At 52.5% G+C, this 26834-nt stretch overlaps 10 protein-coding genes across 10 annotated transcripts; 5 read left to right on the top strand and 5 right to left on the bottom strand.

Moving 5' to 3' along the window:
* Positions 1 to 10: 10 nt before the first annotated feature.
* J4E93_006199 (uncharacterized protein) lies at positions 11 to 3740 on the top strand (the record flags this gene model as incomplete). The annotated part of the gene is made up of 6 exons (XM_049344117.1): positions 11 to 1893; positions 2079 to 2172; positions 2357 to 2697; positions 2747 to 3307; positions 3360 to 3555; positions 3618 to 3740. 6 exons carry the CDS (start codon positions 11 to 13, stop codon positions 3738 to 3740), a joined length of 3198 nt encoding a protein of 1065 aa, XP_049198552.1.
* Positions 3741 to 5088: 1348 nt separating this feature from the next.
* Positions 5089 to 6884, bottom strand: J4E93_006198 (uncharacterized protein; the record flags this gene model as incomplete). Its single annotated transcript, XM_049344116.1, has 2 exons — positions 5089 to 5215; positions 5284 to 6884. The coding sequence occupies 2 exons, from the start codon at positions 6882 to 6884 to the stop codon at positions 5089 to 5091; spliced, it is 1728 nt and encodes a 575-aa protein (XP_049198551.1).
* A 584-nt stretch (positions 6885 to 7468) lies between these two features.
* J4E93_006197 (uncharacterized protein) lies at positions 7469 to 8225 on the top strand (the record flags this gene model as incomplete). Its single annotated transcript, XM_049344115.1, has 5 exons — positions 7469 to 7539; positions 7624 to 7734; positions 7785 to 7864; positions 7918 to 8004; positions 8053 to 8225. The coding sequence occupies 5 exons, from the start codon at positions 7469 to 7471 to the stop codon at positions 8223 to 8225; spliced, it is 522 nt and encodes a 173-aa protein (XP_049198550.1).
* Positions 8226 to 8490: 265 nt separating this feature from the next.
* J4E93_006196 (uncharacterized protein) lies at positions 8491 to 8963 on the bottom strand (the record flags this gene model as incomplete). The annotated part of the gene is made up of 2 exons (XM_049344114.1): positions 8491 to 8883; positions 8934 to 8963. The coding sequence occupies 2 exons, from the start codon at positions 8961 to 8963 to the stop codon at positions 8491 to 8493; spliced, it is 423 nt and encodes a 140-aa protein (XP_049198549.1).
* Positions 8964 to 9125: 162 nt separating this feature from the next.
* On the top strand, positions 9126 to 13766 carry J4E93_006195 (uncharacterized protein; the record flags this gene model as incomplete). The annotated part of the gene is made up of 8 exons (XM_049344113.1): positions 9126 to 9180; positions 9229 to 11651; positions 11855 to 12107; positions 12162 to 12241; positions 12296 to 12778; positions 12825 to 13046; positions 13097 to 13622; positions 13675 to 13766. 8 exons carry the CDS (start codon positions 9126 to 9128, stop codon positions 13764 to 13766), a joined length of 4134 nt encoding a protein of 1377 aa, XP_049198548.1.
* Positions 13767 to 14067: 301 nt separating this feature from the next.
* Positions 14068 to 15594, top strand: SLD2 (DNA replication regulator sld2; the record flags this gene model as incomplete). The annotated part of the gene is made up of 3 exons (XM_049344112.1): positions 14068 to 14200; positions 14252 to 15184; positions 15236 to 15594. 3 exons carry the CDS (start codon positions 14068 to 14070, stop codon positions 15592 to 15594), a joined length of 1425 nt encoding a protein of 474 aa, XP_049198547.1.
* Positions 15595 to 16266: 672 nt separating this feature from the next.
* J4E93_006193 (uncharacterized protein) lies at positions 16267 to 17161 on the top strand (the record flags this gene model as incomplete). The annotated part of the gene is made up of 2 exons (XM_049344111.1): positions 16267 to 16812; positions 16889 to 17161. The coding sequence occupies 2 exons, from the start codon at positions 16267 to 16269 to the stop codon at positions 17159 to 17161; spliced, it is 819 nt and encodes a 272-aa protein (XP_049198546.1).
* A 3281-nt stretch (positions 17162 to 20442) lies between these two features.
* J4E93_006192 (uncharacterized protein) lies at positions 20443 to 21623 on the bottom strand (the record flags this gene model as incomplete). The annotated part of the gene is made up of 3 exons (XM_049344110.1): positions 20443 to 20594; positions 20650 to 21108; positions 21167 to 21623. 3 exons carry the CDS (start codon positions 21621 to 21623, stop codon positions 20443 to 20445), a joined length of 1068 nt encoding a protein of 355 aa, XP_049198545.1.
* An 853-nt stretch (positions 21624 to 22476) lies between these two features.
* J4E93_006191 (uncharacterized protein) lies at positions 22477 to 22812 on the bottom strand (the record flags this gene model as incomplete). The annotated part of the gene is made up of 1 exon (XM_049344109.1): positions 22477 to 22812. One exon carries the CDS (start codon positions 22810 to 22812, stop codon positions 22477 to 22479), a length of 336 nt encoding a protein of 111 aa, XP_049198544.1.
* A 486-nt stretch (positions 22813 to 23298) lies between these two features.
* Positions 23299 to 25625, bottom strand: J4E93_006190 (uncharacterized protein; the record flags this gene model as incomplete). The annotated part of the gene is made up of 2 exons (XM_049344108.1): positions 23299 to 25262; positions 25322 to 25625. 2 exons carry the CDS (start codon positions 25623 to 25625, stop codon positions 23299 to 23301), a joined length of 2268 nt encoding a protein of 755 aa, XP_049198543.1.
* Between the last annotated feature and the right edge of the window lie 1209 nt (positions 25626 to 26834).

Below are 26834 nucleotides of genomic sequence, written 5' to 3'. Positions count from 1 at the left end.
TAGTTTCGCCATGCCGGCCCTCCGCAAGTCTCTCCGGGAGTCGCGCGACTTCAAATCGCAACAAAGGTCCAGCACCACGCCCTTCGCCTCACCCACCGGCACCCCGAGCGAGCACGTCAACGAGAAGAAGCAGCGGTCAATTACCGAGTGGACTGAACCCCAACCGCAAACTCTGGCCCCATCGTTCGAAGAGCACGGGTTTGCGCGGCACGGCGTCCTGGAGAATATGGCCCCCCTCGGTGTACCTCCAAAGGCCAAGGACAAGCAGCGCGCGCGCGCGCTTGACGGGCCGGCGGCTCGAAATTCGCTATTGGGCAAGAGCTTGGGTTTCGGTGGTGACGAGGTTGGGTCGACGCCAGAGGTCACTCCAGCTCCTGAGCTCGAGCCTGACGACTCGGAGCGGCAGGAGGAGGAAGAGATGCAGGCCGCCTTCCCCATTCTCGAAGACGACGAGGACGACGACTACGAGCCCGCGACAAAACCGAAGAAGAAAGTGAAGGTGTCGAAAACTCCCATCAGGGGCAAGACCCCAGTGCAGAGCAAGACACCTGTCAACGGCAAGACGCCCACAATGAAAATCGGTCACACCAAGAGCGCCTCGGTTTCCGCGAGCCCGGCAGTACAGGCAGTCTCCATGTCGGAGCCGGTTGAGGCTACGACTCAGCGCATACAGATTGCGGTCAACGATGCGATCTCCAAAGCCAACAGTAACTCGGGCAAGCGTTACGTGGGCATCGCCTTGAGGCGCGCCTACGAGCAGAGCAAAATCGATTCCAACTTGGCAGACGCGATCGAATCAGTTATTCAAAGAAACAGCACCAATGCACAGATGGTTCGATTTCGCAGGTTCATCAAGCAGTTCAAGCAAGAGGAAAAGGCGAGAATGGGCTTGAGCAAGAACGGGCGCTATGACCAGCAATCCGCGATGAATCACGGAGCCTCATTCTTCAGTCAGCAGCCGTCTCCAAGAGCCAGCAGTGAAATTGTTCCTGATGACTCTGCCTCCGCCGTCAATGACTACCAAGATCGAAAGTTCATGGACTCTACTAATTCGGCCACAAGCTTTTCGCACAAAGCATTGCAATCAGCTCTTGACCAGAATTCAGGTCAAGCACCTCACCCGTTCAGCAGCGCTCCCGCTCTTCCGGCAACCGCGGATACCTCAACTGAGTCAACGCCGAGACAGCCGTCCAAGTCGCCTAGAAAACGAACCGCTACCAACGGAACTCAGGCCCAGGATTCTGCAATGGATGTGGACGGAGGTTTGTCGACCGGAGCACCCACTCCAGCAGCGAGGACACCGGACACTGGTGGGAGCGATTCTGAGCTGTCGGATGTCAACGAAGAGATCGTCCAGAAAGGCCCTCCAGAGCCTGTGCAGGTCAATGGGAAACCCGCTGCACCTGCGCCTGTCGTGCCACCGAAGAAGGGAAAGAATCTTGCGGCTGCGCGTGCTGCTAAAAAGATGAAAGGAAATGCTGGGAAGCTGTTCGGAAAGCATGCGTACAAGCAACAGCCACCGACCGCAGAACAGCAAGCGGAAGATGACCGAATCTATGAGATGCGAAAAGCTATGGTGGACCAGCAGCCTATCCGCAAGTTCGAGCAGTTCCCTCCTCCCGTTTCTGATGTTCGCTTTGATGACGAGATTCTTGAGACTGAGTCTCTGACCGACTCTCAAATCGCCGTGGGACCACCTGTGGATTCTGATCAACCACGACGCGCCGGACGAGTTCCGAATCATGGCACCAAGCGCCTGCGAGAGGACCCGTCGCGATTCTCCTCACCTCAGTTTGAGCCTGCTATGTCGTCGCGTCCTTCAACGCCAGCAGTGGGGCCGGCACCTAAGCGGGTCAAGCTCACCAACGGGCAGGGCGCCAGGACAAAACGATCGTAAGTATCCTCAGCTCATTTTCTCAGCATCCTTGTCAATTTCTCGGCGTTGGTCGATGCATGTACCCGGTTCAGCACAGGGCTGTAAGCGTCGACTGAGCAAGCTCTACGTGTTTGCACGTGTTTGCATCGTACATTCCGTACATGTCATCAAATCATTACAAGGCTAACTGTTACACGTATAGGCCGGTCAAAAACCGAGACGCAGGACCTATTGCTGGTGTAGCCTTTACTGGCGGTGGCGGTTCGAGACAGTTGGGGCCTGATGACAATGACCCGGTAAGTGCCACTGGATTCCCGAAGCATCCAACCACACCTTTCCTCTTCCACCACACAACTCATCAACAACAATTTCTCTTTTTCATCCCCAACATCAATGTTGCTCACTACAAACATCACGCCGCTCAAATTTCCATATTCTCCTCCACTTTCTGTCCTTTCTTCACCTCTAACGGAATGTCAGAACTCGCCACAATCTGAGAGCGACGACTTCTGCTCTGCGTGTAGAGGCGCAGGCGAGTTTGTGTGCTGCGAAAACTGTCCACGCGTCTTTCACCTTCTCTGCTGCGATCCGCCGCGAACAGAGGTTCCAGATGGAGCGTTCTACTGTTATGAGTGCAACACGAAGTTCGCTGCATCCGACGATGCCGCAGAGTCGTATCCTAGCCTGGGTCCCCTCTTCAGCAAGCTTGAGCGCACAAATCCTCGCGCGTTTGCTCTACCTTCTGATATTCAAAATAACTTCGAAGGCGTTTCTGCACGTCCCGACGGCTCGTATTTTGAGGAGGTCAAGAAGTTTCCACTGTAAGTGTGACGCGTTCTGTCGCGTGATTTGGAACTAACATCACAACAGAGCGAAGAACAGTGGCTATGGCTACCAGAAGCCCGAATACACCAGACTTATTGATGCTGACCACAAAGTCATTTTATGCACGCAGTGCGGAGTGTCGAGCGGCCACAAGCGTCAGATGCTGAAGTGTGACTTTTGTCACGCGTACTGGCACTTGGACTGCGTCGACCCGCCTCTCGCTAACCCACCACACATCAGCCTTGAGGCATCGCAGCGGGATGCCTGGAGGTGTCCTCGACATATCGAGCATGACCTCCGCAGCGGTTTACTGCTGCAGAACGACCTGAGTTCCAAAGATGGGGATTCTGAAATGGCCGATGCCGCGCCGGTAACTCGGGTGCCACGCAGAGTGCGTGTGCGCAAGCAACCTGAATACGTTGAGCCCACCTTTTCACGTGGCATGCGCAACAATGGTTTGATCGATATCACTAATGATCCTGACGACGACACTGATGGCGAAGGCAATTATGTGTTTGGTGACAACGATCCCAAGGATGTCAACTCCAAGATCTTCCGCGTTCCGGAGAAGGGAGTCATCCTTGACTTCGTCAGCAAGGTCAAGAGGTATATACAGTCACATCAGCAGCTCATCATATCAGTCACTAACACATCGCAGTGGCCGTGTAGTCAAGAAGGCCGAAGCCCGCAAGTCCGCAGACGCTGCATCACAGCGCAGAGCGTCCATGCAAAATTTCCTTGCGCACAACTTCCAGCAGCAGCAAGCAGCACTATCTCTGGCACAGCTGGCAAACAAGACGCCGGAGATGAACCTGGGTGAGGGCACAGTTCAAGCGCTCATCCTCGGTCTCACTGTAAGACAGCCTGTGGCCCACCGGCCTTGTTTTGATCATCGGCGCTAATCCACGTGAAACAGTCCGAAGCTCCCCCGGCCGTCATCACCGCCATGTCCAACGCAGACCCACCACCGCCCACTGATGACGAGCGCGCGCAGTTGAAGATGCTGCAGCAGCTCATTCAGCGTCGACTTGGAGCTTGATTCTTGCTCAAGCACACCGGATCTGAACCTAAACATTTAGCCTGGTTGTCGTGACGCCACCGCGCAACCTGGACCCATCTGGGCCCCCCACAACACTCCTCATGCACTCAACCCCAAAGATTCCAACTCCGCCATACTATTCCAAGACATCGTCGTCAAGGTAGTGCATAGTTCCTAGGCTGGCCGTGGCGAAGTCGTTGGGAAGGCTCAGCCGTCAGCTCAGCCAACCCGACCGACTTCCGTACTCGAACATGACACTTGTTCGCTAACGGACGCGCGGCACGGTCCTTGCCCGACACGTCAACGAATTTTGTCTCTTTTTGCAAAAAAAAGCTCTCTCTGCCCCATTCCCCGTACCTTGTTCCGGTGGATCCTCTGTTTTGCACACGATGCGCGGATTCAGCGCTCGCGCTTTCCCCCACCCATACGTCTTTGTTTGCCGGTACCAACAGCTATCTACTGCCAAGTCCCTGCGCCTTTTTGCCAGGGACGCTTTTCTTTCGCTGTACCACACAACTGCATAGCGAGGAGTTTTACATGGGGTACTGCTTTGTACATGCTTAGCTCTTGGTGAGGAGCTTTTTAACTTTTCTCGTCCGTGTCTTTGGCGTTCTTCTGGGGGGAGGAGCAGCTGCTGTATCGATCGAGCTGAGGGGAGAACGCGTGGGACAAAGTGCAAACTTTCTTTCCCCTTGATGTTTGCGAGTTCGACCGGTTTCAAGTAACTAATATACTTGCGAAGCTTGTATACTGGTTCCGAAACGTGGGAAGGATATCTGGATGCGGTATCTTAGGAAGACATGTAGTTTTAGTCGGTCTATGAACAAGGGCGATGGTGTGTCTACGATATTTCTTGTGCCCGCATGCCGATAAAGCCAACGTGAATTGTGAAGTTGCAGCTCCCTTACGTGAGAGTCAATCAAGACACGCAGGAGAGTTTGCGGGCCAACTGGGGGTTCACCGGGTTCACCATGTCAGACCTGTTGCACACAGTTCCACGATAAGCAACAAATCAAGACCAGCGCGACAGATGATGCCCTATCGACCCCGCTTCGTGTATATACATCAATGAGGCTGCAATGCAGAGTCTTTGACCGGAATAACAAAACACAAACAAGGCGGGCGCATGGGAACATGTTGATTGGCTATGATTTCATCTAACGACTCAGTCCATTCGTCTCAGCCTAGTGCGACAAGACGATAAAGCTCATGTGTGCTGGCAAAAGCGGTAGCCTGGCTATCGTGAAACCACGTCGCACGAATCATTTCAATTCATACTTCATCTCGTTTCCGCATGACGAGGGCTTCGGGGCAAAGATGCGTGAAGGGTGTACATCAGGTTCTTTGCTCAAGGCTTGCAGCGGCCGAAGTAACGGGGGTACAGGCAGCAGTCGCGGACTGTGTGTTGCTTGCAGAGCCAGGCGAGGAAACGCTCAAGACCGAGCCCGTAGCCGCCGTGGGGAGAGGAACCGTATCTAGAGGGTTGTGTTAGCAAATTTTGGACTAATGAAGAGGTGTGTTGGTGGGTGGGTGGATGACTTACTTCCTCTGGTCGGTGTACCAGTAGTACGCCGCAGGATCAATACCTTCACGTGCGAACGCACCCATCAACTCATCGTAGTTGTCCATCCTCATGCTGCCTCCGACAATCTCACCAACACCAGGCATCAAGCAGTCGACGCTCTCGGTTACCCGCGCATCGTCCTTGTCCTTGAGCATGTAGAAGGCCTTGATCTCTGTGGGGAAGTGGGTCAAGAAGATGGGCCTGTTGATGATATCCGTCATGCGGCGCTCGGCAGCCTCAGCGATATCGTCACCGAACTTGTGCGGCTCACCGTCTTCATTGGGGATCTCGTGCTCGACGAGCCAGTCAATGGCGTCTTGGTACTTCATGCGCTTGAATGGTCGCTCGGGCAGTTGGAACTCTGGGTTGAGGTCCATGATGTATTGCTTGACGACGGGGTCGGCCATTGTGACTTCAAGGACGCGGCACATGACTTCTTCCAGGTGGTTGAGCAGGTCGTCGAAGTTGATGTAGTCGAGCTCGGCTTCGACGTGCGTGTACTCTGCCAGATGACGACGGGTGAGCGACTTCTCAGCGCGGAAAGACTTCTCGATACAGTAGACGTCGCCCATGGATGGTAGGCAGGTCTCGAGGTAGAGTTGGGATGATTGGGTGAGGTAGGCTTCTTCGTTGTAGTAGCCGAATTTGAAAAGTGTGGCACCGCCTTCGACCTGCGTCTGGACAAGCGCTGGTGGGCTGACCTTGCGTAATCGCATCTCCTTGTAGACCTGGTTGAAGGCAAACTCGACAGCATCACGAACGATCATGACCTTTGAGGCTGTCTCTCCACGGAGAGTGAGATGTCGCAGGTCAAGTAGTGTCGCGTGCTCAGTGTCCTTTGATACTCTGTTGGTGATGGCATCGTCACCACCCGCCGCCTTCCATCCATCGTGGATCTTGTAGTAGTCGACGTGCAGTTCGCGGTTGTTGGGTGCGTGTGCTCCCTCTGGGATCTTCCTCAGCTCTCCGAAAATCTCCATGCTGGTCTCTCGGGTCAGAGTAAGGGCGTCGTAGGTCTTTGCTAGGTTGCCGGTGAAGATGACTTGCATCTGACCGTAGCCGTCTCTTAAAGTTACAAACATGACATCTTTCTGTCTTCGCTCACGATGCACGCGACCGAAGACGCGTACGCGTGTGCCCTTTGTGTCCTTGCCATCTCCCAGTGTGATCTTCTTCGGGTCGGTATCGTCGAGCTTAATCTTGATGGGCGCTGGCAGGCTCTTGTCCTCTTCTATGACAATCTTCTTAGCCTCGTCTAGCACCTTGTTGCGGTCGTGCTCTTCCTTCATGCGCTGCGCAAGCAATTGTTGGTCCTTCTCCTGCTTCTTCTTCTGCGTCTTGGCGTAGTTGACGGCCTTCTTCATGGCCGACTTGGCAGCATCCTTCCATTCTAACCTCGATGTCGCGTCGGCGCCCTCTGCGATCTCGCCAGTGACACTCTTGCGGGTGAGGAACTTGGCAGTCTCGCCGCGGGTGAGGACAGCGTATCCGAGTGATTTGTAGGGCAGCGATTCGTCGCCAGTCTGCTCTGGGGTGTCGTGACCGACGTCTTCGTCGATGTAGTAGGTGGCTTCAGCCATGGTTGCGGGATTGGGGTATCGTGGGGTGGTCAATGGGTGGTTGTTGCGCTCCGAAATATATTGGGTGGCCGCGGGGTGCTTGACTCACCCCTCCAAGGCTCCGTGCACGCCTGTGTGAAGCGCGACATGTATCGATAAGGACTTATAGTTCCTGCGCCGCCTCCTTATCTGTCGGTGAAGAGTCATATCAATGCGTTTCGAATTGATAGAGAGCTATATGCTGGAATCGTTTTCCCCGTCGGCTTACGAAGGGCTTCCAATTATCGCTTGTTGCCCAGATTGAACCTAATGCTGATATGTGACTTGACGGCTCACTTGTCTTACACCACAATCTGGACTTAACACCCATACTCACATGATCGAACGGTTTGGCTTGATATAAGCCATATGTACGAATGCATCTGTACCCTGGTACAATGGCTGGGTGACTGCATTGGGGATTTGCAAACCAAGGCCGCTGTAATTCCGCGCTGACAAACGGAAGACCTCCGCTGTGTGCTGTCAATTGTCGTGTTGTATATAAGAGTTGCTTGATACAACGAGACAAGCGCGAATGAAGTCTGACCTAGCAGTAACTTTAAGACATGGCCGATCCAAATCTCTATACGTATGCGTCTCCTCTGAAGGGCTATGAAGGTCTGGAGCCATTACCGGAGTATGTTGCCCTTGGACGCTTTATCTGCGTTACCTCCCGACTACTATCATGTATTTGTTTGGAGTACGTGCTAACGTTTTCAAGCGAAAAGGCCGAAGACGGAAAATCCTATGCAAACCCACCGGCCGAGAAGAAGAGCGAAGCATACAAGTCTTTCGTAGCTCCTATTACAAACGGCATTCGAGGAGGCTTCGAGTAAGTCCTAACGTTGAGGTTTAGTTGTTCATGTATCTGAGAGTATTCAGCGTTCACATCTACTTCCTCCAGTCTGATAAAGAGGAAGTCAAGTTCGCCACCGAACTATGGGAACGGATACGCCGAGAATGTAGGTACAATCTTCATACACATGACATGCATGTTTGCTGATACAACACGAAGTCCCCGAGCTACGCATCTACCGAGTATGGGATCGACCCATTGGTCCCCATCCTCTCGCCATGTTTGAAGTCAACATCTTCACGCCCGGTATGTATGGAGAGAGCTCACCTCTATGCCTATGCTGACGACTAGTAGAGCAATTCGGTGCTTTCATCCCCTGGCTTGTAATCAACAGAGGGCCCTTGTCTGCGCTAATCCACCCAAACACCGACGATGAGTTGAGAGACCACACGCAAAGAGCGACATGGATGGGGCAACCACTGCCTGTGAGCACAAAGATGTTCAAGAAGACGGCAGAGACACTGTAGGGACATCTGTGGGGACTGTAATGTATAGATATAATTCAGTGGTATCTTCTGTGCACCGCAGTCCATGAGAGTCTCCGTGAACTGGTGCCGCGTTTTACAGAGTTTCGTCGTCCAGGTCATCGTTATGCCTTCTTCCAGTAGCACTTCTCTTCCAGTGACATACTCTTGATGCTGCCCGCGTGACCCCTCAAGATCAACCGTTTGGTGCCTTATGACAACGACGTGTTTCTTGTGCGTCTCATGCTTTCGTGATTTCCGATGTTCCTCATACTTTGGTCTCGCCCTTCTTCTTTTTCTTGGTCTTCTTCGCCTTCTTCTTGTCTCGCTTCTTCAGCCCACTCATGCCGGTCTTACACGCCTCGGCATACCGTGCGTAGAATGCGTCCAAGTCGTCTGGCTTCACCACCGTGCTCAGTATTATCTTGGGAATGTCTTCTCTGTCGGTGCCTGCCTTCTTGTCGCTCCCGTTGTTGTGTGCGCGAATTAGGACAGGTAAGGGCTCTTCAGGATGTGTGTCCCATAATGGATCGTCGGCGATCTTGCTGGCCGGAGGAGGTGTGGCAGAGGTACCGAATGTCATGCGCTTCTGGACTAAGTAGACGCTGCCGTGGCCTTTGGTGCGCGTGTACTCGAAAAGATTGGCGAGCCGTGTGAAGAACTGCAGAGGTCAGTTTTGGACAGGCGCTTTCCTAATTGACTTGTCCGTACCTCCTCGTTGGTTAGGTGGTCTCGCGCCATGGTGAAAGTCGAGTGCTATGGTGCGCGCGCCATGTAGTAGTTGGTTGCATGCATGGTGGGATGCCCGCGGCCGTCCGTGTGGAGCGGAGACGCGGGGATTCTCTCACCCAAACTCCGACTTCTCGAACTTTTTTGCGACTCTACCGTCTCGACCATCTCAACATGCGCACAGCTTTCGGAGGGCCCAAATTGCCCGTGGAACTAAGAAACCAGTTCGGTAAATTCTGAGCTAACTCTGGTAACGTTTCAGTGCTAACATCAATAGACCCGGCGAACAACAAGCGACGAAATGGACCGCGCAATGGGCCACCGAATCGCAAAGACAAGCGCAAGGCCGATCGCGTAGAGAAGAAGCGCCAGAACAAACAGGTCAGACGGCCAGCACCGGTGCACCCACACAATGGCCGCGGGCCACGTCGCGAACCCGAGTCGGACGATGAGGACGAGGAAGAGGAGATAGACTGGGACAACATCGAATCAGACGCCACACCACCCCCGATAGCTGCGAAGGAGTCGCCTAAACCGCTGAAGGGAATCCTCAAAGCGAAACCCTCACAGCCCAAGGAAGCGTCGCCTCCGCCTCCTAAACTATCGCGCGCTGCCCAGGAAAAGTTGGCGCAAGATGACGCTGAGATTGCCAAGTTGGAGAAGAGGCTCGGCGTGAAGAGCAAAAAGAGATCCAAGGGAGCAGATGATGGGCTGGACGATATATTCGGCGACCTTGGGGATTTCAGTGACGAAGAGGATGCGCAACCTACAAAGAGGAAAAGGAAGGAGGACGACGATTGGCTCGCAAGCAAGAGGCGGAAAGCCTTGGGTCAGGAGTCCAGTGAGGAAGAGGACAGCGAGTCGGAAGGTTCCGCATCTGACGAGGACGACATGGACCTGGAAGAGACAGGCTTCGACGAAGACGACGAGACTGAGGATGGGTTCGAAGACGACCTGGGCTCCGATGAGGACGACGACATGGAGGATACGGAACCGGAAAAACCACGTGTACGAGAGAACCCATACATCGCTCCGGTAGCGGCGAACGCTCAACCGACTAAGTACATACCACCTGCGCTAAGAGCAGCCCCTGCTTCAGATACGGAGGCTTTGCTGCGTCTCAAGAGGCAAATTCAGGGTCTCTTCAACAGGCTCTCTGAAGCCAACATACTGTCTATTCTGAAGGAGATCGAGAACATCTACCAAAACAACCCTCGAGGCTACGTCAATAACACACTTGTCGACCTGCTCGTCGGCATGTTGTCGGATCCGACAGCTCTCCTCGATACCTTCCTAAATCTACACGCTGGTTTTATCGCTGCGGTGTACAAAGTTATCGGACCCGATTTTGGCGCGCAAATAGTCGAACGCATCGTCGCAGAGTTCGATCAACACTACCAGCCGAACAAAGAAGGAAATGGAAAGCAGACGGCAAACCTGATATCTGTAGTGGCGGAGCTGTACACGTACCAGGTCATTGGCAGCAACATTGTCTTTGACTACATCCGATTCTTCCTAGACGAACTTACGGAGATCAATACCGAACTCCTACTGAGAGTAGTCAGGGCATCGGGCCCACAACTGCGACAAGACGATCCAACTTCACTCAAAGACATCGTCGTCTTGCTGCAGAAGTCTGTGGCTAAAGTTGGCCAGAACAACCTACCCGTCCGAACAAAGTTCATGATCGAGACGATCAATGACCTCAAGAACAACAAGATGAAGACAGGCATAGCCAATTCCGCACTTTCGAGGGAGCACACGATACGCATGAAAAAGCAGTTGGGTACTTTGAATTCGAGGAACCTCCGAGCAACAGAGCCGCTACGCGTTGGTCTCAAGGACATCAAAGACACGGACAAAAGAGGCAAGTGGTGGCTAGTGGGAGCGAGTTGGCGTAATGAACCTGGAAACGAGGAGAAGCCCGAGGAGTCAAAGCAATCTGGCAAGACTTCAAAGACCATCGACATTGAGGATGACGACAGCGAAGTCGACCTCGTACAGCTTGCGCGCGAACACCGCATGAACACTGACATACGGCGCGCCATCTTCGTTTCTATCATGTCTGCGAGCGATTTCAAAGACGCTCAAATACGACTGAACAAGCTCAACCTCAAGAGATCGCAGGAGGCGGAAATTCCACGGGTCATTGTGCATTGCGCAGGCGCCGAGAAGACCTATAACCCATACTACACAGTCCTCGCCCGAAAGGTCTGTTCCGATCATAAGACGCGGAAGAGCTTTCAATTTGCGCTATGGGATATCTTCAAGAGTCTAGGAGAGAAGCAAGATGGTGCAGATGACTCGGAGGATGACGATGCCGATGCAGGTGGTGACACATCTCTCCGAAAACTTGTCAACCAAGGCAAACTGTACGGCACGCTGATCGGCCGGAAAGCTCTACCCATCACCAGCCTCAAGAACCTCAACTTTCCCTATTTGCAGCCGAAAACTAAGACTTTCATCGAAGTCTTGCTGGTCACCACGATTCTGGAGTCGCTCAAGGCATCCAAATCGAAGGACAAGCGAGACGAGCGGGCGGTACGCGAAGTATTCGTGGAGGTGGACCAGGCTCCTGAGATGATTGCTGAGCTGCAGTTCTTTCTCAAGAAAGCTATCAGCAAGACAGAGATCGTCGGGAAGCACGAGAAAGAGACTGTTCGATGGGCTTGCAAGTCAATAATAGACATGTTGACGAGAGTACTGGCCACCACGACGTTGACGGAGGACTGAGAATAAGAAGGAATGAGTCATTGCCGTTACATATAGCCAGAATACCCTTTATTTGCCATATAGAGTAATGCGATACCGGTTGCCGGGACACTGAGACGAAGATGTTACGGAGTAGATGTGAGGCACTTTGTCAGCTTGGCGCCACCCTTGACCCTACGGAAGCCGCATAGACCTTCCCGGCCGAGCTCCGCAAAAAGCTCAACCACATCTCTCATCCCACGCCCCATCCATTGACGCCTGTCATCCCCGCCGTACACTTCACGGCTTCTCTTGGTAGCGATTCTTCGGTAGTCTCCACCATGTTCCGCTCACTGGCACCCCGCGCCATTCAGAGGGCGACGCGGCCCGTCTCCCAAAAGACATTTTGCGCATCCAACATCTACTTCCAGAACCGGTTACGACGAGGCTATGCGTCGGAGGCTGGTAAGTCGCATTGCTACGAGGCTTAGAGGGGAGCATGTGCTGATTACTGGATAGAGGACAAGGACCTAGTCATCATCGGTGGTGGTGTCGCAGGCTATGTCGCAGCCATCAAGGCAGGACAGGCGGGCATGAAGGTTAGCGACGACAGAAGTGGCGATTGCGCAGTTCAAGAGCTCACACGGCGATAGGTCACCTGTATCGAGAAGCGTGGCTCCCTCGGTGGAACCTGCTTGAACGTCGGCTGCATTCCCTCAAAATCGCTCCTGAACAACTCGCATCTCTACCACCAGATTCTCCACGACACAAAGGGCCGTGGTATCGAAGTCGGCGATGTCAAGTTGAACCTCCCCGCCATGATGAAGGCGAAGGACACCTCCGTCTCCGGTCTCACCAAGGGAATCGAGTTCCTTTTCAAGAAGAACAACGTTGAATACATCAAGGGCACTGGCGCATTCCAGGACGAGCACACCGTCGCTGTCAACCTGACCGAGGGTGGCGAGACCACCGTCCGCGGCAAGAACATCCTCATCGCCACTGGTTCCGAGGCTACACCCTTCCCTGGCTTGACCATCGACGAGCAGAAGGTCATCACAAGCACTGGCGCTATTGCGCTCCAGGAAGTGCCAAAGAAGATGACTGTCATTGGCGGTGGTATCATCGGACTTGAGATGGTAGGAAAACCCATCTGAATAGCATGGCATTTCTAACGAATTATAGGCCTCCGTATGGTCGCGTCTCGGCTCTGAGGTTACCGTTGTCGAGTTCTTGGGTCAAATCGGTGGCCCTGGCATGGACAACGAAATCGCCAAGCAGACACAGAAGATCCTCCAAAAGCAGGGCCTGAAGTTCAAGCTCAACACAAAGGTCACCGCTGGTGAGGTTCACGACGCCGGCGTTAACGTCAGCGTTGAGGCCGCCAAGGGTGGAAAGGAGGAGACCGTAAGTTCAGCGCAAGGGTCTAGGCGCAGGAAGATTGCTAACAAGTACAGATCGACTGTGACGTCGTCCTCGTTGCCATCGGTCGCCGCCCATACACCTCCGGTCTTGGTCTGGACAACATCAACCTCGAGACTGACGACAGGGGCCGCTTGATCATCGACCAAGAGTACCGCACCAAGATTCCCCACATTCGCGCTATCGGAGACTGCACATTCGGACCTATGCTTGCCCACAAGGCTGAGGAGGAGGCCGTCGCCGCTATTGAATACATCCACAAGGGTCACGGCCACGTCAACTACGGCGCCATTCCTTCCGTCATGTACACCCACCCCGAAGTTGCTTGGGTCGGCCAGAACGAGCAGGAGCTCAAGGAGGCCGGTATCAAGTACAAGAACGGAACCTTCCCCTTCTCCGCCAACTCAAGAGCCAAGACCAACCTCGACTCTGAGGGTATGGTCAAGTTCCTGGCAGATGCTCAAACTGACCGGATATTGGGTATCCACATCATTGGTGCCAACGCCGGTGAAATGATCGCAGAGGGCACTCTTGCTCTCGAATACGGTGCCAGCTCAGAGGGTGAGTCGAATACACTATCTATCTTTGCAGATTGAAACTAACAATATCCCAGATGTTGCCCGCACATGTCACGCTCACCCCACTCTCGCTGAGGCGTTCAAGGAGGCTGCCATGGCCACCTACGACAAGGCTGTTCACTACTAGATTCCCCGTTTTTGGTCCGGCTTTCCCTTTCTGCATCAGCGACATGATGTTCGAGCTCTCAAGCGCGCGAGCAGGGAGTTGTGAATAGTATTTTGTAGAATATATCTGATGCGTCATGCTTGCCAATTAAGTTTTCGGGATTGATGCACATGTCATGCCCACGGGTGGAGCCGGCAAGGCTGAGACATCCCTGCTAGTGGCGTTTTGTCGCGTGCACGTAACGCGTACCGCGATTTGAGATGCGGAAATCAATTACGCTCGCGTTTCCGCTTTCACGCATTCCTACACCACACGAGACGACATGAGTAACGACGATATTGAACAGCGCTGCACTGTGCTAAGACAGGAACTGAAGGTCTGGGAAAAGAAGTTCGCCGCCGAAAACAATGGCCGGAAGGCGGGACGCGATGATATCAAGGCCAATGCCGAGATCTGTACGTATAGAGCAACGCTGGTACCACTGATGTCCTGCTAACAGCGTGCAGCACAAATGTACAAAGAGTACAACAAGCTACGGGTACGATTATCAAGTCAAGCCGCGCCGCAGACCCCCTCGAAGCGCGCCCCAAGCCGAAAAGCGAGCCTCGATGTCGAACGAACACCCAAAGCCGCGCCCCAACCCAATCTTTCCACGCCGATGAAGAGGAAGAGAGATGATGAAGATACACTAGAGAACGTAGATTACGCAGCCGAGCTTCTCTCTCCACAAGGACCTTCCGTCATAGGACCCACGCCTCAACGCGATGGCATAGTGCTAGGTCTCTTCGACCAGCTCCCGTTCGCGCAAGGCACCCCGAGCAAACCGAGGACTGTGCTAGGAGATGTAGGATTGAATGTACCCCAGACACCGAGTAGGAGATTACAAGATGCAGCAAGCGAGACGTCGCTAGAGTCAAGAGCGAGAGGGGAGCGGACACCACTGTCGGCCGGAAAGCGATTCCTCCTGAATCAATTCGTCACACCGAAAAAGAGGAGGTTAGACGAGCAGGGTACACCGTCATCTACAACCAGAGGCCTAGCTACCCCTGCGTTCTTGAAGAGGGACAATGTCTTGAGCGCCATTGGCGAAGAAGAGGAGGAACCCATATCACGGCCGGCGCCTTGGATGCGCCGCGGCCTTGGACGCAGTTTGAGTTCCATGATACAAGCGATGAGGAAGGACGAGGAGGACCAGCTTGATGAAGAGGCGGATATCATGCGCGAAATGGAAATGGAGGAACAGGGCATCACCGTACCCAAGAAGTCTAAAGCGCCGCAAATATTGATCGAAGACAGCCAGGCGGCAATGCCTCTGGGCCCAGATCGAGGTCTTGAGTCTGATGAAGACAGCGAGGAAGAGCCACAACTTGGGCGTGACGGCAAGCCACGAAAGGCTTGGAAGAAAAAGGGCTTGAAGAGGCAGACACGGCGAGTGATAAGTAAGATGCGCTGTTTCCATCGAAGAAGATACCCGACTAACAGATTTTCAGTGCGTCCCAACGTCGTAAAGCCCAAACCAATACCAGCCGCACAGACGAACGACGACTTGGACGAGGAGCAAGCAGCTGTTCCCGAAACTCAAGTACCAGTAGACTTAGCAGATGAGTTTGGTTCAGACTTGGATGGAGACTCCGAGTACGCGAGTGACGCTTCACACACCCCGAGAAGACGGAAAGTGCCAGCAAAGAAACCCGAGCAAGCAAAGGAGAAGCCGGTCAAGGAAGGCGTGCTGAAGACGGCGGCCCGAAAGATCAAGGCTACGGCAAATGCCAACTATCGGAGACTCAACATCAAGGGCAAGGCAGCAACTGGTGGAGGTGGAAAGGGAAAGTTTGGGAGAAGAAGATAAGCCGAAGGGCCATGATTCGACGATACCCTGTATGACGGTGGTGAGATGTGTTGGAACTACGAACCGGTCAGACCATGAACTTGTCTACGTGCCCCGATACGGTACTCTGGGTAGAAGATTTTCACACGAGTAATCTCTACAGTTACACAAGGTAAGGCGTGGCGTGCTGACTACCCAATCGGTCATGCAAGGCAGACTCTAAAACGTGCAAGAAGGAGTGTCAGCTGCAGTATCGCAAACAGAAGTAGACCAATACCAAAGCATACCAGTTGCCAATAGTGATATTCCCACGCTGAGACAATGTGACCGGTTAGGTCATCTGCATGTGTTGGTGCCTGGCACGCGTGGGATGTCAGGCTTATGTCTTGAAAATGTTCAAATCGTACTGTTTGCTCTCATGAATATGTTCAGCGTATTTGACAACAAGTGAAAGATATGGCATATATTCGTTATAGGACGTTTGAGGGTTATGACGCTCCGTGGCGGTCGGTGAGCACGCAGCCCACGCTAAGACCAGCACCTCCGACGCCGACGGTCCCCCGACGTAAACCACCGAAGCTTCCACTCGCCGCAACAAACACCCCAACCCGACCACGCCATCAACCCGTTCAATCCCCGCGCTCACCCTCTCCATCATCTACGACGACCACCAAAAGCGAAACACCGCACACCATGGCCGAAAAAGAACTCTCCAGCGTGCTCCAGCAGCTCCACCAGACGCTCAAGTCGCACAACTACCAGCAATCAACCTCATTACTGAGCAAAGCCAAGATCGCCCTCCTCAACCTCAACGCCCTCATTCCACAAGAGAAGTCTCCACGGAAACACCTGCAGCTCGCGCGTGAGACGCTCGAACTCGGCGCCATCATCTCCATCCGCCTCAAAGACACCGAGTCCTTTACCCGCTACTTCCAGCAGCTGCAGCCCTTCTACTCTCTGCCCGAGTCCACACTACCCAAAGATGGCAGCCAATCGAGCAAGGTCACGGGGCTGTACCTGTTGCTGCTGCTGAGCGAGGGCGACTACGCGGGCTTCCACACGCTGCTCGAGACGCTCGAGGTGGCGGCCGCCCAGGCGAGCGCGAAGCTCGAGGCCGATCCGTTCATTCAGTATCCGATTCGTCTAGAGCAGGCGCTTATGGAGGGAAGCTACGATAAGGTGTGGGTCGAGACGAAGAGCGAGAGGGTGCCTGGCGAGGAGTTTGCGCTGTTTACTGAGGTACGTCATTGTCGTTACCACCAAACACACGACATCCTTCATAAGTTACACCGGACTATCTGCTAACACATCCTAGATCCTCATCGGAACCATCCGCAAGGAAATCGCCTCCTGCTCCGAGCGCGCATACCCCTCCATCCCCATCTCCGACGCCAAATCCCTCCTCTTCCTCGATTCCGAAGGCAGCGTCGTCAACTTTGCAAAGGAGAGCGGTTGGGTTGTCAAGGACGGCAGGATATACTTCCCTCAGCAGGAGGATGAGTATCTGAACAGGGATATTTTGGTTACGAGTGATCAGGTTATTGAGAATACGCTGGGGTATGCGAGGGAGTTGGAGACTATTGTCTAGGCAGTGCGAGGGAGGGAAAAGTATGGGACTGTGGGGATGGTGGAGAGGAGGAACAGCGGTGTACGATATGCATCAAGACACGTGGAGGATGGAGGATGAAGTATGGAGTGTACTGGTAGCGGGCTATGTGCTTGGCTATAGCTTTACGATGAAGAGCAAGAACAATGACAAAACAAGAGTAATGATCATCATCACCACCACCCCCTCAATGATGTCCAGGCCAGTTGTCTCCATAGCGCCCATTTGGGGGTATCGCTCAATCTATGGACTGCTAACAGAACACACAACGAAGTCACCACACATATGAAGGTAAAGCTTAGTTTAAGGTAGAATAAGCAAAAGTCCGCAGAGATCTTGTCCATGACAGAGTGAACGAAGTCTTTTCGCAGGAAACATAAGCCGTACTGGAACTCATTTGATTCCAACATCCAAGTATCGGATTGTATTTTCTTTGAAGCCCCAGCGAGGGAACTGCAGTCATGATTGAGATTGGTCTAATCTTTGGTCCCGACAGATGCGTTTTTCCTGAGGTAGTAGCGAAGCAATGTGTTGCTGTTTATGGTTCGGTTCTCAGGGCAGCACACTCATACGTAATCCGTGAATAACTTTTTGTTTTATGCAATGGAAGTGTTGGAGTAGAGGACGTAGAGTCATCGCAGACTCAGTGTGGATTTATAGTAATCTCCTCGCGTGGAGGCACCACCATGCAACTAGATCTTTGGTATCCGAGACCGACAAACATGAACTGGGCGGCTATGGTTTTCTGGTTCCAACATGGACTCGTGTTTCCAAGGTTTTTGGTAATTTTGGAGGACAAAGAGGAGGCAGAACCCATGGGAATGGGTGTGCGCTTTTTTTGGAGAACAAATAATTGGAAGGTGGTATAGAATGTAAGAAGGACTGGCGGAGGAGAGGAGTTTTATATGTAGATGGTACTCCTCGAGGAGGGACATGTTATGCTGCTGGAGATATTTCGGGCAGAGAAAGTTCTCGGTGGTAGAGGAAGTGCGATTTCTTTTGCAGAAGACATACGACGAATTCGTTGATGTTTTGGGGGAATGGCTGATAGAAGACGATTAACATGGGAATCGCGAGGCTGGGTCATCAAGCGGCCAAATAATGGTTTTGGAATAAAGGATCTTGGTTTATGAAGTGCGGCATGATAACTTTTGTAGTCGAAGCTACCTGCATGTGCAGCTTGACGATATGTTTTTGGGAAGAGGAGAGAGGCCAACACATACTAGAATCCTAGGATGGCTTTTAGAAAAGAGATAGAGGAGGTGTGTTGGACTGTCAGAGAAGGACGAAGTGGTGTTTATATAGCCCGCTCATCACGAGTCTGCTCATAGCCGGACGATTGCAAACTTTCAATGTCGTATCGTGCTATCATTCCAACGCGATCACCAAACAGACTTTCGCGGCAAGTTTTGAGTCCCTGCCTCTGTCTCGAAGACATGAAAGCTTCAGCCAATATCTTTGGTACACTGGAACCCAGTCATGGATAATGGCATTGTGATGTTCGGGGTTGAAGAGTGTCGAGTCATGAGAAGATAGCTTAGAGAAGAACCAGGTAAGAAGTTTTGATATATTATTGTTCACTTCTCAGCTAGAGCATCAAAGAGTCGTCCGCTGTTTTGGAAAAAGAGAGGACAGAAAGCGATGTTCTTGTGCGTCTTGATTTTTGGTAAGTCTCGGAAAGTGTGTAGTATGAAGGAGAGAGGACAGCCGAGGAGGGCGAGTATTTATGTTTAACTGTTCTCCGTTTCGCGACCGGCCAAAGAAGGCCACAGCCCCATCAGGTGTATCTTGCAAGGTTTCAATATCGCACTCAGGAGCATGTATACAGTGACTCTGTGTCTTGTTCCCGGTGCTTTTTCAACATGAAGTTCTAGTTGAAGGTGTTTGGAAGCGAGAGACGTCGGCGGAAGAAACGGAGGAAGGACACATCGTTGTCTTTGTGATGTCTTTTGATTCGCTTCTGGGTCGGTCCATGAACTCTGGTATTGCTGTTTTGGAAACGAAGAGGACAGGAGCACATGGCTTTGTGCTGCTGGTTGTTTAGGTAAATATGGAAAGTGGTGTGGAATGGAAAGTAAAGAGAGAAGTCGAAGGAGAGAAGTATTTAAGCACTTCTCGCCAGGCTCGTGCACCGAATCCTGGCTAAGACCGAGCATGGGTGATAGCGTGACGCCGGGGCATACTTCTCATGTTGATGTTGCAGACGTGGTTGCCTTTTGAGTACTTCCACAGCGAGGATTGCATGTAATCCCACAACCAATCTTTCGAAGCCATAAACTCGTACCGAATAGATTTTGTTGCCGCAGCAACAATCTCTCCATGTCCCAGCTGAATGATGCTTTCAGAGTTGGACACAAGTTTTGAGAGTAAAGATTCAGAACCAAGAAGAGGGAGAGACATTTAAGTTGCGCCATCTCCTGCTCCGTTCATCATCAAGTACTCTGTATGTTTTGAGAAGAAGAGCAAAACCAGCCACATAAGTCGGTCTAGCTGAGGTTTTGGAAAGAATTGTAGGATAATTTTGTTGAAGAAGACAAGAAGAGTAACAAGAGTAGATGCTGTTTTATAGTTCATCGTGGTAACTACGGAGCGGACAGGAGACCAGACATGTTGAACTCGACCGCGTCTTTTGCAGACATTCCATTGTCTCTGGTGTTTCTTAATTAGACAAGTGAGTGTGGTCTCTTCATGTATCTGCTGAACGGATCTTTTTCGCGCAAACATGGCCAATCCCTGGGATTCTTTTGAGCCCTGCTCACGTCCAATTGGCGAGTGAGTCGGTTGATTTCGGCGCGTGAAGCTCGCACACCGAAGAAGAGCAGCACGTGAAATGATCGTGTTTCAGTTCTTTGTTTTTGTGCAGAATCCAATCCCGAATAATAGTGTAGGAACCTGTAATCGCAGTACTCCAAACTCAGGAACATGTTAACCAAAGTTTGTGTTTTGAAGCAGACATAGAGAAAACGCCGTCGATTTCTGGATAAAACAAGGGAGGGAAAGGCCAGACGCGATAGGCCGATCTGCGAGTTTTTTTGGTGTTTGAGAAGAAAGTGGTGTAGTGCAGGAGGGGAGAAAGGTGCCATAGCATCAGCATTTATACTCAGAGGCGTGGGATCGAAGTCTTCAAAAAACTGGCCCTGGACCACCATGGGTTTATCTGGACGAACTTGTATCAGCAAGGCGTATACCGTGGGAAGTCTTCCACATCACATCGCTTATACTTGGTAAGATTTTAGCCTTCCACCCACACGTCCAACATCTTCTCATTCGAACACAACGCCCATTCGTCCCTTCGCCTTATGCGCATTCATCAACTCCACCATCTTCGGCACCTCCTCTAGCTTGAAACTCGTCATATGTGGCGTAATATTGTGCTTCGCCGAGAACTCGACTGCCTCCCTCATATTGTAGCAAGCTGCACACCGATTAGCATCTCCACTTCAGCCACTTAGACGAAAACGTGAACTTACTCCCATTACTCGACCCCTTAACCTGATACCGCCCCAACGCAATATCCAACCCATTAAACTCCAACGGCTGCTGCGGAATCCCCACCACCATAATAATCCCCTGCCCCGCCTTGACAATCGCCGGACAATCATCATAACTCTTCTTGCTCGCCGTGAAGTTCACAGCAGCATGAACACCACCTTTTGTAAGCTCTACAATCTTCTTCTTCCAGTCCTTGTCGGTCATGGAGTTGAACGTGTAGTCCGCGCCGCAGATGCGCGCTTCTTCTATCGCGTCGTCGGTGATGTCGATGGCAATGACGTTGTGGCCCATGGCTTTGGCGTATTGGATGCCCATGTGGCCTAGGCCGCCGCATCCGATCACCGCGAGCCAGGAGCCAGCGGGCAGTTGACAGTCTGCGATGCCGTGGTAGGCTGTCACGCCTGCGCAGAAGAGAGGTGCTGAGGCCTTGGGGTCGACTGTTGGGGTAAGTTAGCCTGCGGTTAGTTTTCTGGTTCTAGATCAGATATGACTGACGGTTCTCAGGGAGAATGATCGCTTCTCTGGCGTCTACGACTGCGTATTCGGCGAAATAGCCGTCGGCACTGAACCCTTGGATCTTGGTCTCGCCTGTTGCGCACCAGGCGTTGTGTACGTTCTTGCAGGCGTGGCATTCGAAGCAGCAGTCTACTGCGCAGAGAAAGCCGACGGGGTCGCCTTCTTTGAACGTTCGGGCTAACTCTCCCGAGCCGGTTGATACTACTCTGCCGGTTCCTTCGTGGCCGATGGTGACGGGGTTCTTGCCCAGAATCAGACCTTGGTCATTGGGCTCGAAGAGCATGGCATCCGTGTGGCAGAGGGATGCGCTGCCCATTTTGACCAGAATCTCATGTTCGCGCGGCGTCGGGATGGGTATTTCGTTGAGGTGGAGCTTGTTGTCCCGCGCATCGTACTGTTGCGCACGCATGGTCTTCTTCTCTGGCATTGAACCCATGATGGGTGTAGTTAAGGTATGGAGGATATGCTGGGTATGTTTCGAGTGGGGTTGTGTGACGGGAGCGTGAGTGTTACCTGCGCATCAATGCTAAAGGGGAAAGAGCGAGGGGAAACCAGGCAATGGCGACGGAGGATAGATTAAAAAAAAATTCCGACACGTCGTGTAGTGGAGCCATGTAGATATATCTACCGCGTGCAACGGTCGGGAATGGTCTACCGCTGCATGACAGTGGAGTGAGGGTGATCATTCCCGATAGTCGAGGTGATAGTAACCCCGCGGCGCAATACAAACCCCGAGACGATATGCACCACGAACCAGGAATGTGAATGAAAATCGTTGATGTATTAGTAGTATTATCTCGCTCGGGCGTAACAAATAAAAATCTAAACTGGGTATACAAAAAAGGGTATATGCTAACGAGATCGTAGAGCGAAGCGCAAGGCTTTTGGGCAACAAAGGGAACAAGAAAACGCGTATCAAAGATTGCTTCTTCCAGAGTAGGCGCAAGGTGGATGACAGCCCCGCACCTTCCCCCGTCACTCATGGCTCGGCAGGCCGGATCTAGACTCCGAGCTGCCTCCGAATCATGCGTGGGCCGGGGTGTGCACCGGCATTGCTTCCTTCCTGTCCCCAATCCGGTGGTATCGATGTTGTATCTCTTTTTCTTTCGTAACAATGGGTATCTTTTGAAAATTGTTTGTGGCGGGCAGGTGCGTATCCAATTTTTCGAGGCGACGTCGTGGATAGGCGCTGCGAGGATCGTGTCGCAGCAACCGCGCCTCTCCGCGAAGCCTTCAATGGTCATGCTGGGCCATTGCTGTGTAGGCGACGGGGCAGTCGATAGAGTGCGTTAGACACGCACCCAGGGTAGGAAGCGAGCCCAGGTTGCCTTCTTTTTCTGCACGGGCGGCTTCTTTTCGAGATTGGCCATGTAGAGGGCGTAGCTTCGCTCCATCTTCTCAAAGGCCTCTGCCTTGGCCTTTTCGCAATCAAGCGGGTCGTGCTCCCAGTCGGGGTTGCTTTCTTGCGTGTGGTCGCCGCGGTAGCGCGGAGAAACCGATGGCCAACCGAAGTCTCTGACGAGGAGTTCTGTGGGCGGAGGTGGCATCTCGAGCTTTTCATCAATAACGGAAAGGTTCGTTACGCTGTAGGAGGAGGAAGATGAGGAGGTGGATGAAAGCGACATGATGGCGGTGGTGAGAGTGAAGTGCGGATTGCGACGCGTAGGTGGGCAGTTGATGATGACGGCACGGGTGTGGTACGTGGACGACGCGAAAAAGAGGCCGACAAGAGAGCGAATGTAGAATTATAGAGAGTGAAGGAAGATATTATGGGGGTGCTATGTCATGGCCCGCTGGCGATGGGTTGGGGTGCGTTGTCCAGAGGTGCAAAGGGCAGGAAAGCCTTGAAAGTTGCGCGGCTCAGCCTGGGAGATTGCCCAGTCAGTGCACCAGGGGCGGTTGGTAGCCGGCGCCACACATTCCTTCCAAGAGTACGGCATCCTCCAGCTAGCGACATTAGATCGATTTCCGGCTGTGCAACGATGCAAGCCATGACGTGCTAGCTGCTGATCGTCCCTGTGCGTTAGATTAGCGCGCCCATCTAGAACATGCATGCACGTTTCAGCGTGTGGTTTGCATTGCCATCTATCGCTACCACCCTCTATGCCACTCTACTTGCGTCGCAAAGTCAACGTCTTGTCCAGGTTGAATGCCGCTGAAATCACCGCCAGGTGGCTGAACGCCTGTGGTGTGTTGCCCAACTGCTCCCCCGAGCGTGCAATCTCCTCTGAGAAGATGTGCAAATGATTTCCGAAACTTAGCATGTTTTCGAAGATAGTTACCGCCTGTAACAGGTACTTTTCGTTGTACGCGCCAGCCTGTGATGTCAGTAAAAAGCAAAACTTTGGGTTGCAACGCAGACCGCTTACCCTTGTCAACGCCTCGACGAGCCAAAACGTGCACATGCTAAAAGCGCCTTCTTGCCCACCCACGCCATCGTCGCTCAGGGCGTGATTATACCTGTACACCAAACCGGTACTCGTCAGCCCGCCCTTCTCAGGAGCCTTGAGTATGCGGTCGAGAGTCTTGAGGAAGCGCGGATCAGTCGGAGATATGAAGAAGACCAGAGGCGCAATCAAGACCGCCGAATCCAGGATATCATTCGACTCGTAGCTCTGGATGAAGCACTCCAAGTCGGTGTTGTAGCCCTTCTCCATGACTTCCTCGTAGATCTCATCGCGGACCCTGTACCACTCGGCTCGATGCGGACATGGGAAGCTCCTCTTGTCTGCCAGGCGCAATGCCCGATCCAGGGCTACCCACAGCATCATCTTGCTGTATACAAAGTTCTGCTTCTTGCCGCGGACTTCCCAGATCGACATGTCGGGCTCTTTCCAGACAGTACATACGTAGTCCGCGATCTCTCGGACAAGGAGCCACTGATCATATGAGATGGGACGCGAGAACCTATTAACGAGGTAGATGCCATCCATCAACTCCCCGTAAATGTCAAGCTGTACATGGAAAGCCGCGCCATTGCCGATCCGGACCGGTTGGCTAGCCCTGTATCCCTCCAAGTGGGGTAGTTCGAGCTCTGGTATGTCTGTGCCGCCCCAGATGGTCATCATGATTGGCAAAGCTCCTTGCCGCGCTTTGGCCTCTTTGACACGTTGGAAGATGTAGCTTATGTAGGCTTCAGCTTCATGGCTAATACCCATCCGGAGAAAGGTGTAGATGGTGAACGACGCATCGCGCACCCAGGAGTAGCGGTAGTCCCAGTTTCGCGATCCACCAAAGTCCTCGGGCAGAGAGAAAGTCGGTGCAGCAACGATTGCTCCACTTGGCTCGAAGGTCAGCATCTTGAGAATCAACAGACTCCGCGTAACCACCTCTTCCCATCGGCCTATATACTTGCTTTGCTCTATCCACCTGGCCCAGTACTTTTGGGTGTTGGTCTGCAGCTCTTGAACTTGTTCAGTCTCAATCACGTCTGGGCTGTGGTCTTCCGCGTCGCGCAGTATGAAGGATACGGCCTGACCTTCGTTTAGGGTGAAAGCGGCCGTGACACCATCGCCCAGGTCTTGTGGCTCCGGTGACTTCTCAAAAACCACTCTTGGGCAAACGCCGTCGGGTTCATCCCCACAATCGATCGTTGCGTTGAGCTCCAGGGAGAGGTCTTTTGATTTGAAGGTGACGCGTTGCAGGCAATGTCCTTGGCTAGTCTTGCCCATGTCGACGATCTCGGTAGTATGCTTGTCCTGCGCGTAGTTGAAAGCAGGGAAGACCTCGACGCACACGTCGACTTTGCCCCGCATACATTCTACCCGCCTAACTAGCCACTTCTTCAGATCGGGACGTTCTGGTACGCTTCCTGTATGGTTGCTCGCGAGTACGTTCGCATGATATTTTTCGTCCCAATTCTTGTCGTTCGGTCTAGGAAAGAAGTCCACGACGTTCATAACACCCTCCTCCTTTAGGTAGCGTGTCTGGAGAATATTGCTCGCAGGTAGATACTGCTGTTTAGTCGTACATGTATCGTCGCCGATGGGCCCTATGCTGAAGTGACCGCCCTTTTCCTTGTCCAGAATGCGACAGAAGACAGATGGGGAGTCGAAGTAGGGCCAACACATGTAATCTGAAGTAAGCGTTCCAAGTCAGCATGTGTTTGACATACGGTTCGCAGAATTTACATACCGATTCCTCCGTCTGTTGCGACCATGGCGCATGTTCTCATATTTCCAATCAGCCCATAGTCTTCTATGGGCATGTAGCCGTTTGCCGAGCGTCTTGAGCTGGAGGTCTGCGGTCTTGATGCGACCCTCTTCATCTTTGGATTCTGCATGTTCTCTTCCTTACGACTGTGTTGTCGGTATAGTTCAGTACCGCTATCTTTATCCAACGGTAAAGACGGGCGAGTGGACGTTGTATTGATGACATCCTGAAGTAGCCTCTTTCCGGGCGAGCCGGAATCTGCTGTGGCGCCGGTAGGTTTGGACATTGTCAGTGCGCTAGTCTGGAATGATTGGATCTTTGTGAGGACTGCTGCAAGCGGAAGAATAGAAGCGGCCCGATCAGATTGTACAGATCATCGTGATGCTTTGTGGTTGCCTCGGCCAATGGAATGACTGTGCTGTGACGTCAGACGCTCTTACCTGTCAATGGCTCGACCTCGCAACTTCTACCTTCATCCAGGCAGATGCCCAGGCAGCTACCATCTGCATCAACTCCGCCCATCGTACAGTGTTTAAATGATGCTCGTGGAGACATTCTCAGACCTACATGTCGCTTAGTATCAGGCTAAGGGTCGCAGTAGCGCTACGGTTAGCCTTCTACCTGCCTAGGTGCCGACACTACTCTAAATCTCCAACTATTATTTCGTCGCTCAAAGCTTGGGTATCATATTTGAATCGGACATCACCGGTGCCGTTCGACGGGCGACGTCTTGTACGATGTACTTATGGATATTTTGGTTGCGCGATCAGCATTGCAAGACAACATAACTGCAAGACCACCACTGTCTGGTATTGGGAAGGAGCAGGTTTTCTGACCCAAAAATCTAGTTCCTGATAGATATCATTCAGAATGCAGAAGTTGTGGGTGGTTCAACGCTATCTAGATCCACTAACGCAGTACCGAGGTACCAATAGACGGCAGCCGAAGGACGGCCACTCAACCATATCAGTAAAGTGCAGGGCGATATAAATATACGGTGCACACGTCTAAAGACATCGCATCATCTAACATCTCAATATTCCCAGGTCCCAAAAGATCGACTTCTCGACCCAACGCAGTCAAAACCCCACCACTCCGAACCGCTGCGAAGACATCATGGATCCAAGCCAACCCTCCCCGGACGGCACTTGCCATTTCTTCCAACTCCCACCCGAGCTCAGAAATGTGGTCTACGAATACACTCTCACGAGCTCAAAGGGTGTGTTATGTCGCGAAGAACCATCAATCAACTCCGGAATATTCCGCTTCTACGCGGTCCCTGTCATGGAAAAGAGACCTTTCAAAAAAGAACGCGAGCAAGATTGGTATGCAGCACAACTCGAAAAGAGCCTCGAAACAGCCTCCGAGATCAACCAGCTCAAACATATTTGTCGGCAACTGAAGGAAGAGACCAAGAACATCGTTGTATGTCGCAATGATATAGTGTTTGCATGCGGTCCACTTGGCCTATTGAACTTCCTCGAAGAAGTTCCCA

The sequence above is a fragment of the Alternaria ventricosa genome (assembly GCF_023758065.1).
Source record: "Alternaria ventricosa strain BMP 2768 chromosome Unknown scaffold_10, whole genome shotgun sequence".
In the NCBI taxonomy this organism is placed as follows: domain Eukaryota; kingdom Fungi; phylum Ascomycota; class Dothideomycetes; order Pleosporales; family Pleosporaceae; genus Alternaria; species Alternaria ventricosa.
This window is presented reverse-complemented; position numbering and strand designations above follow the sequence as displayed.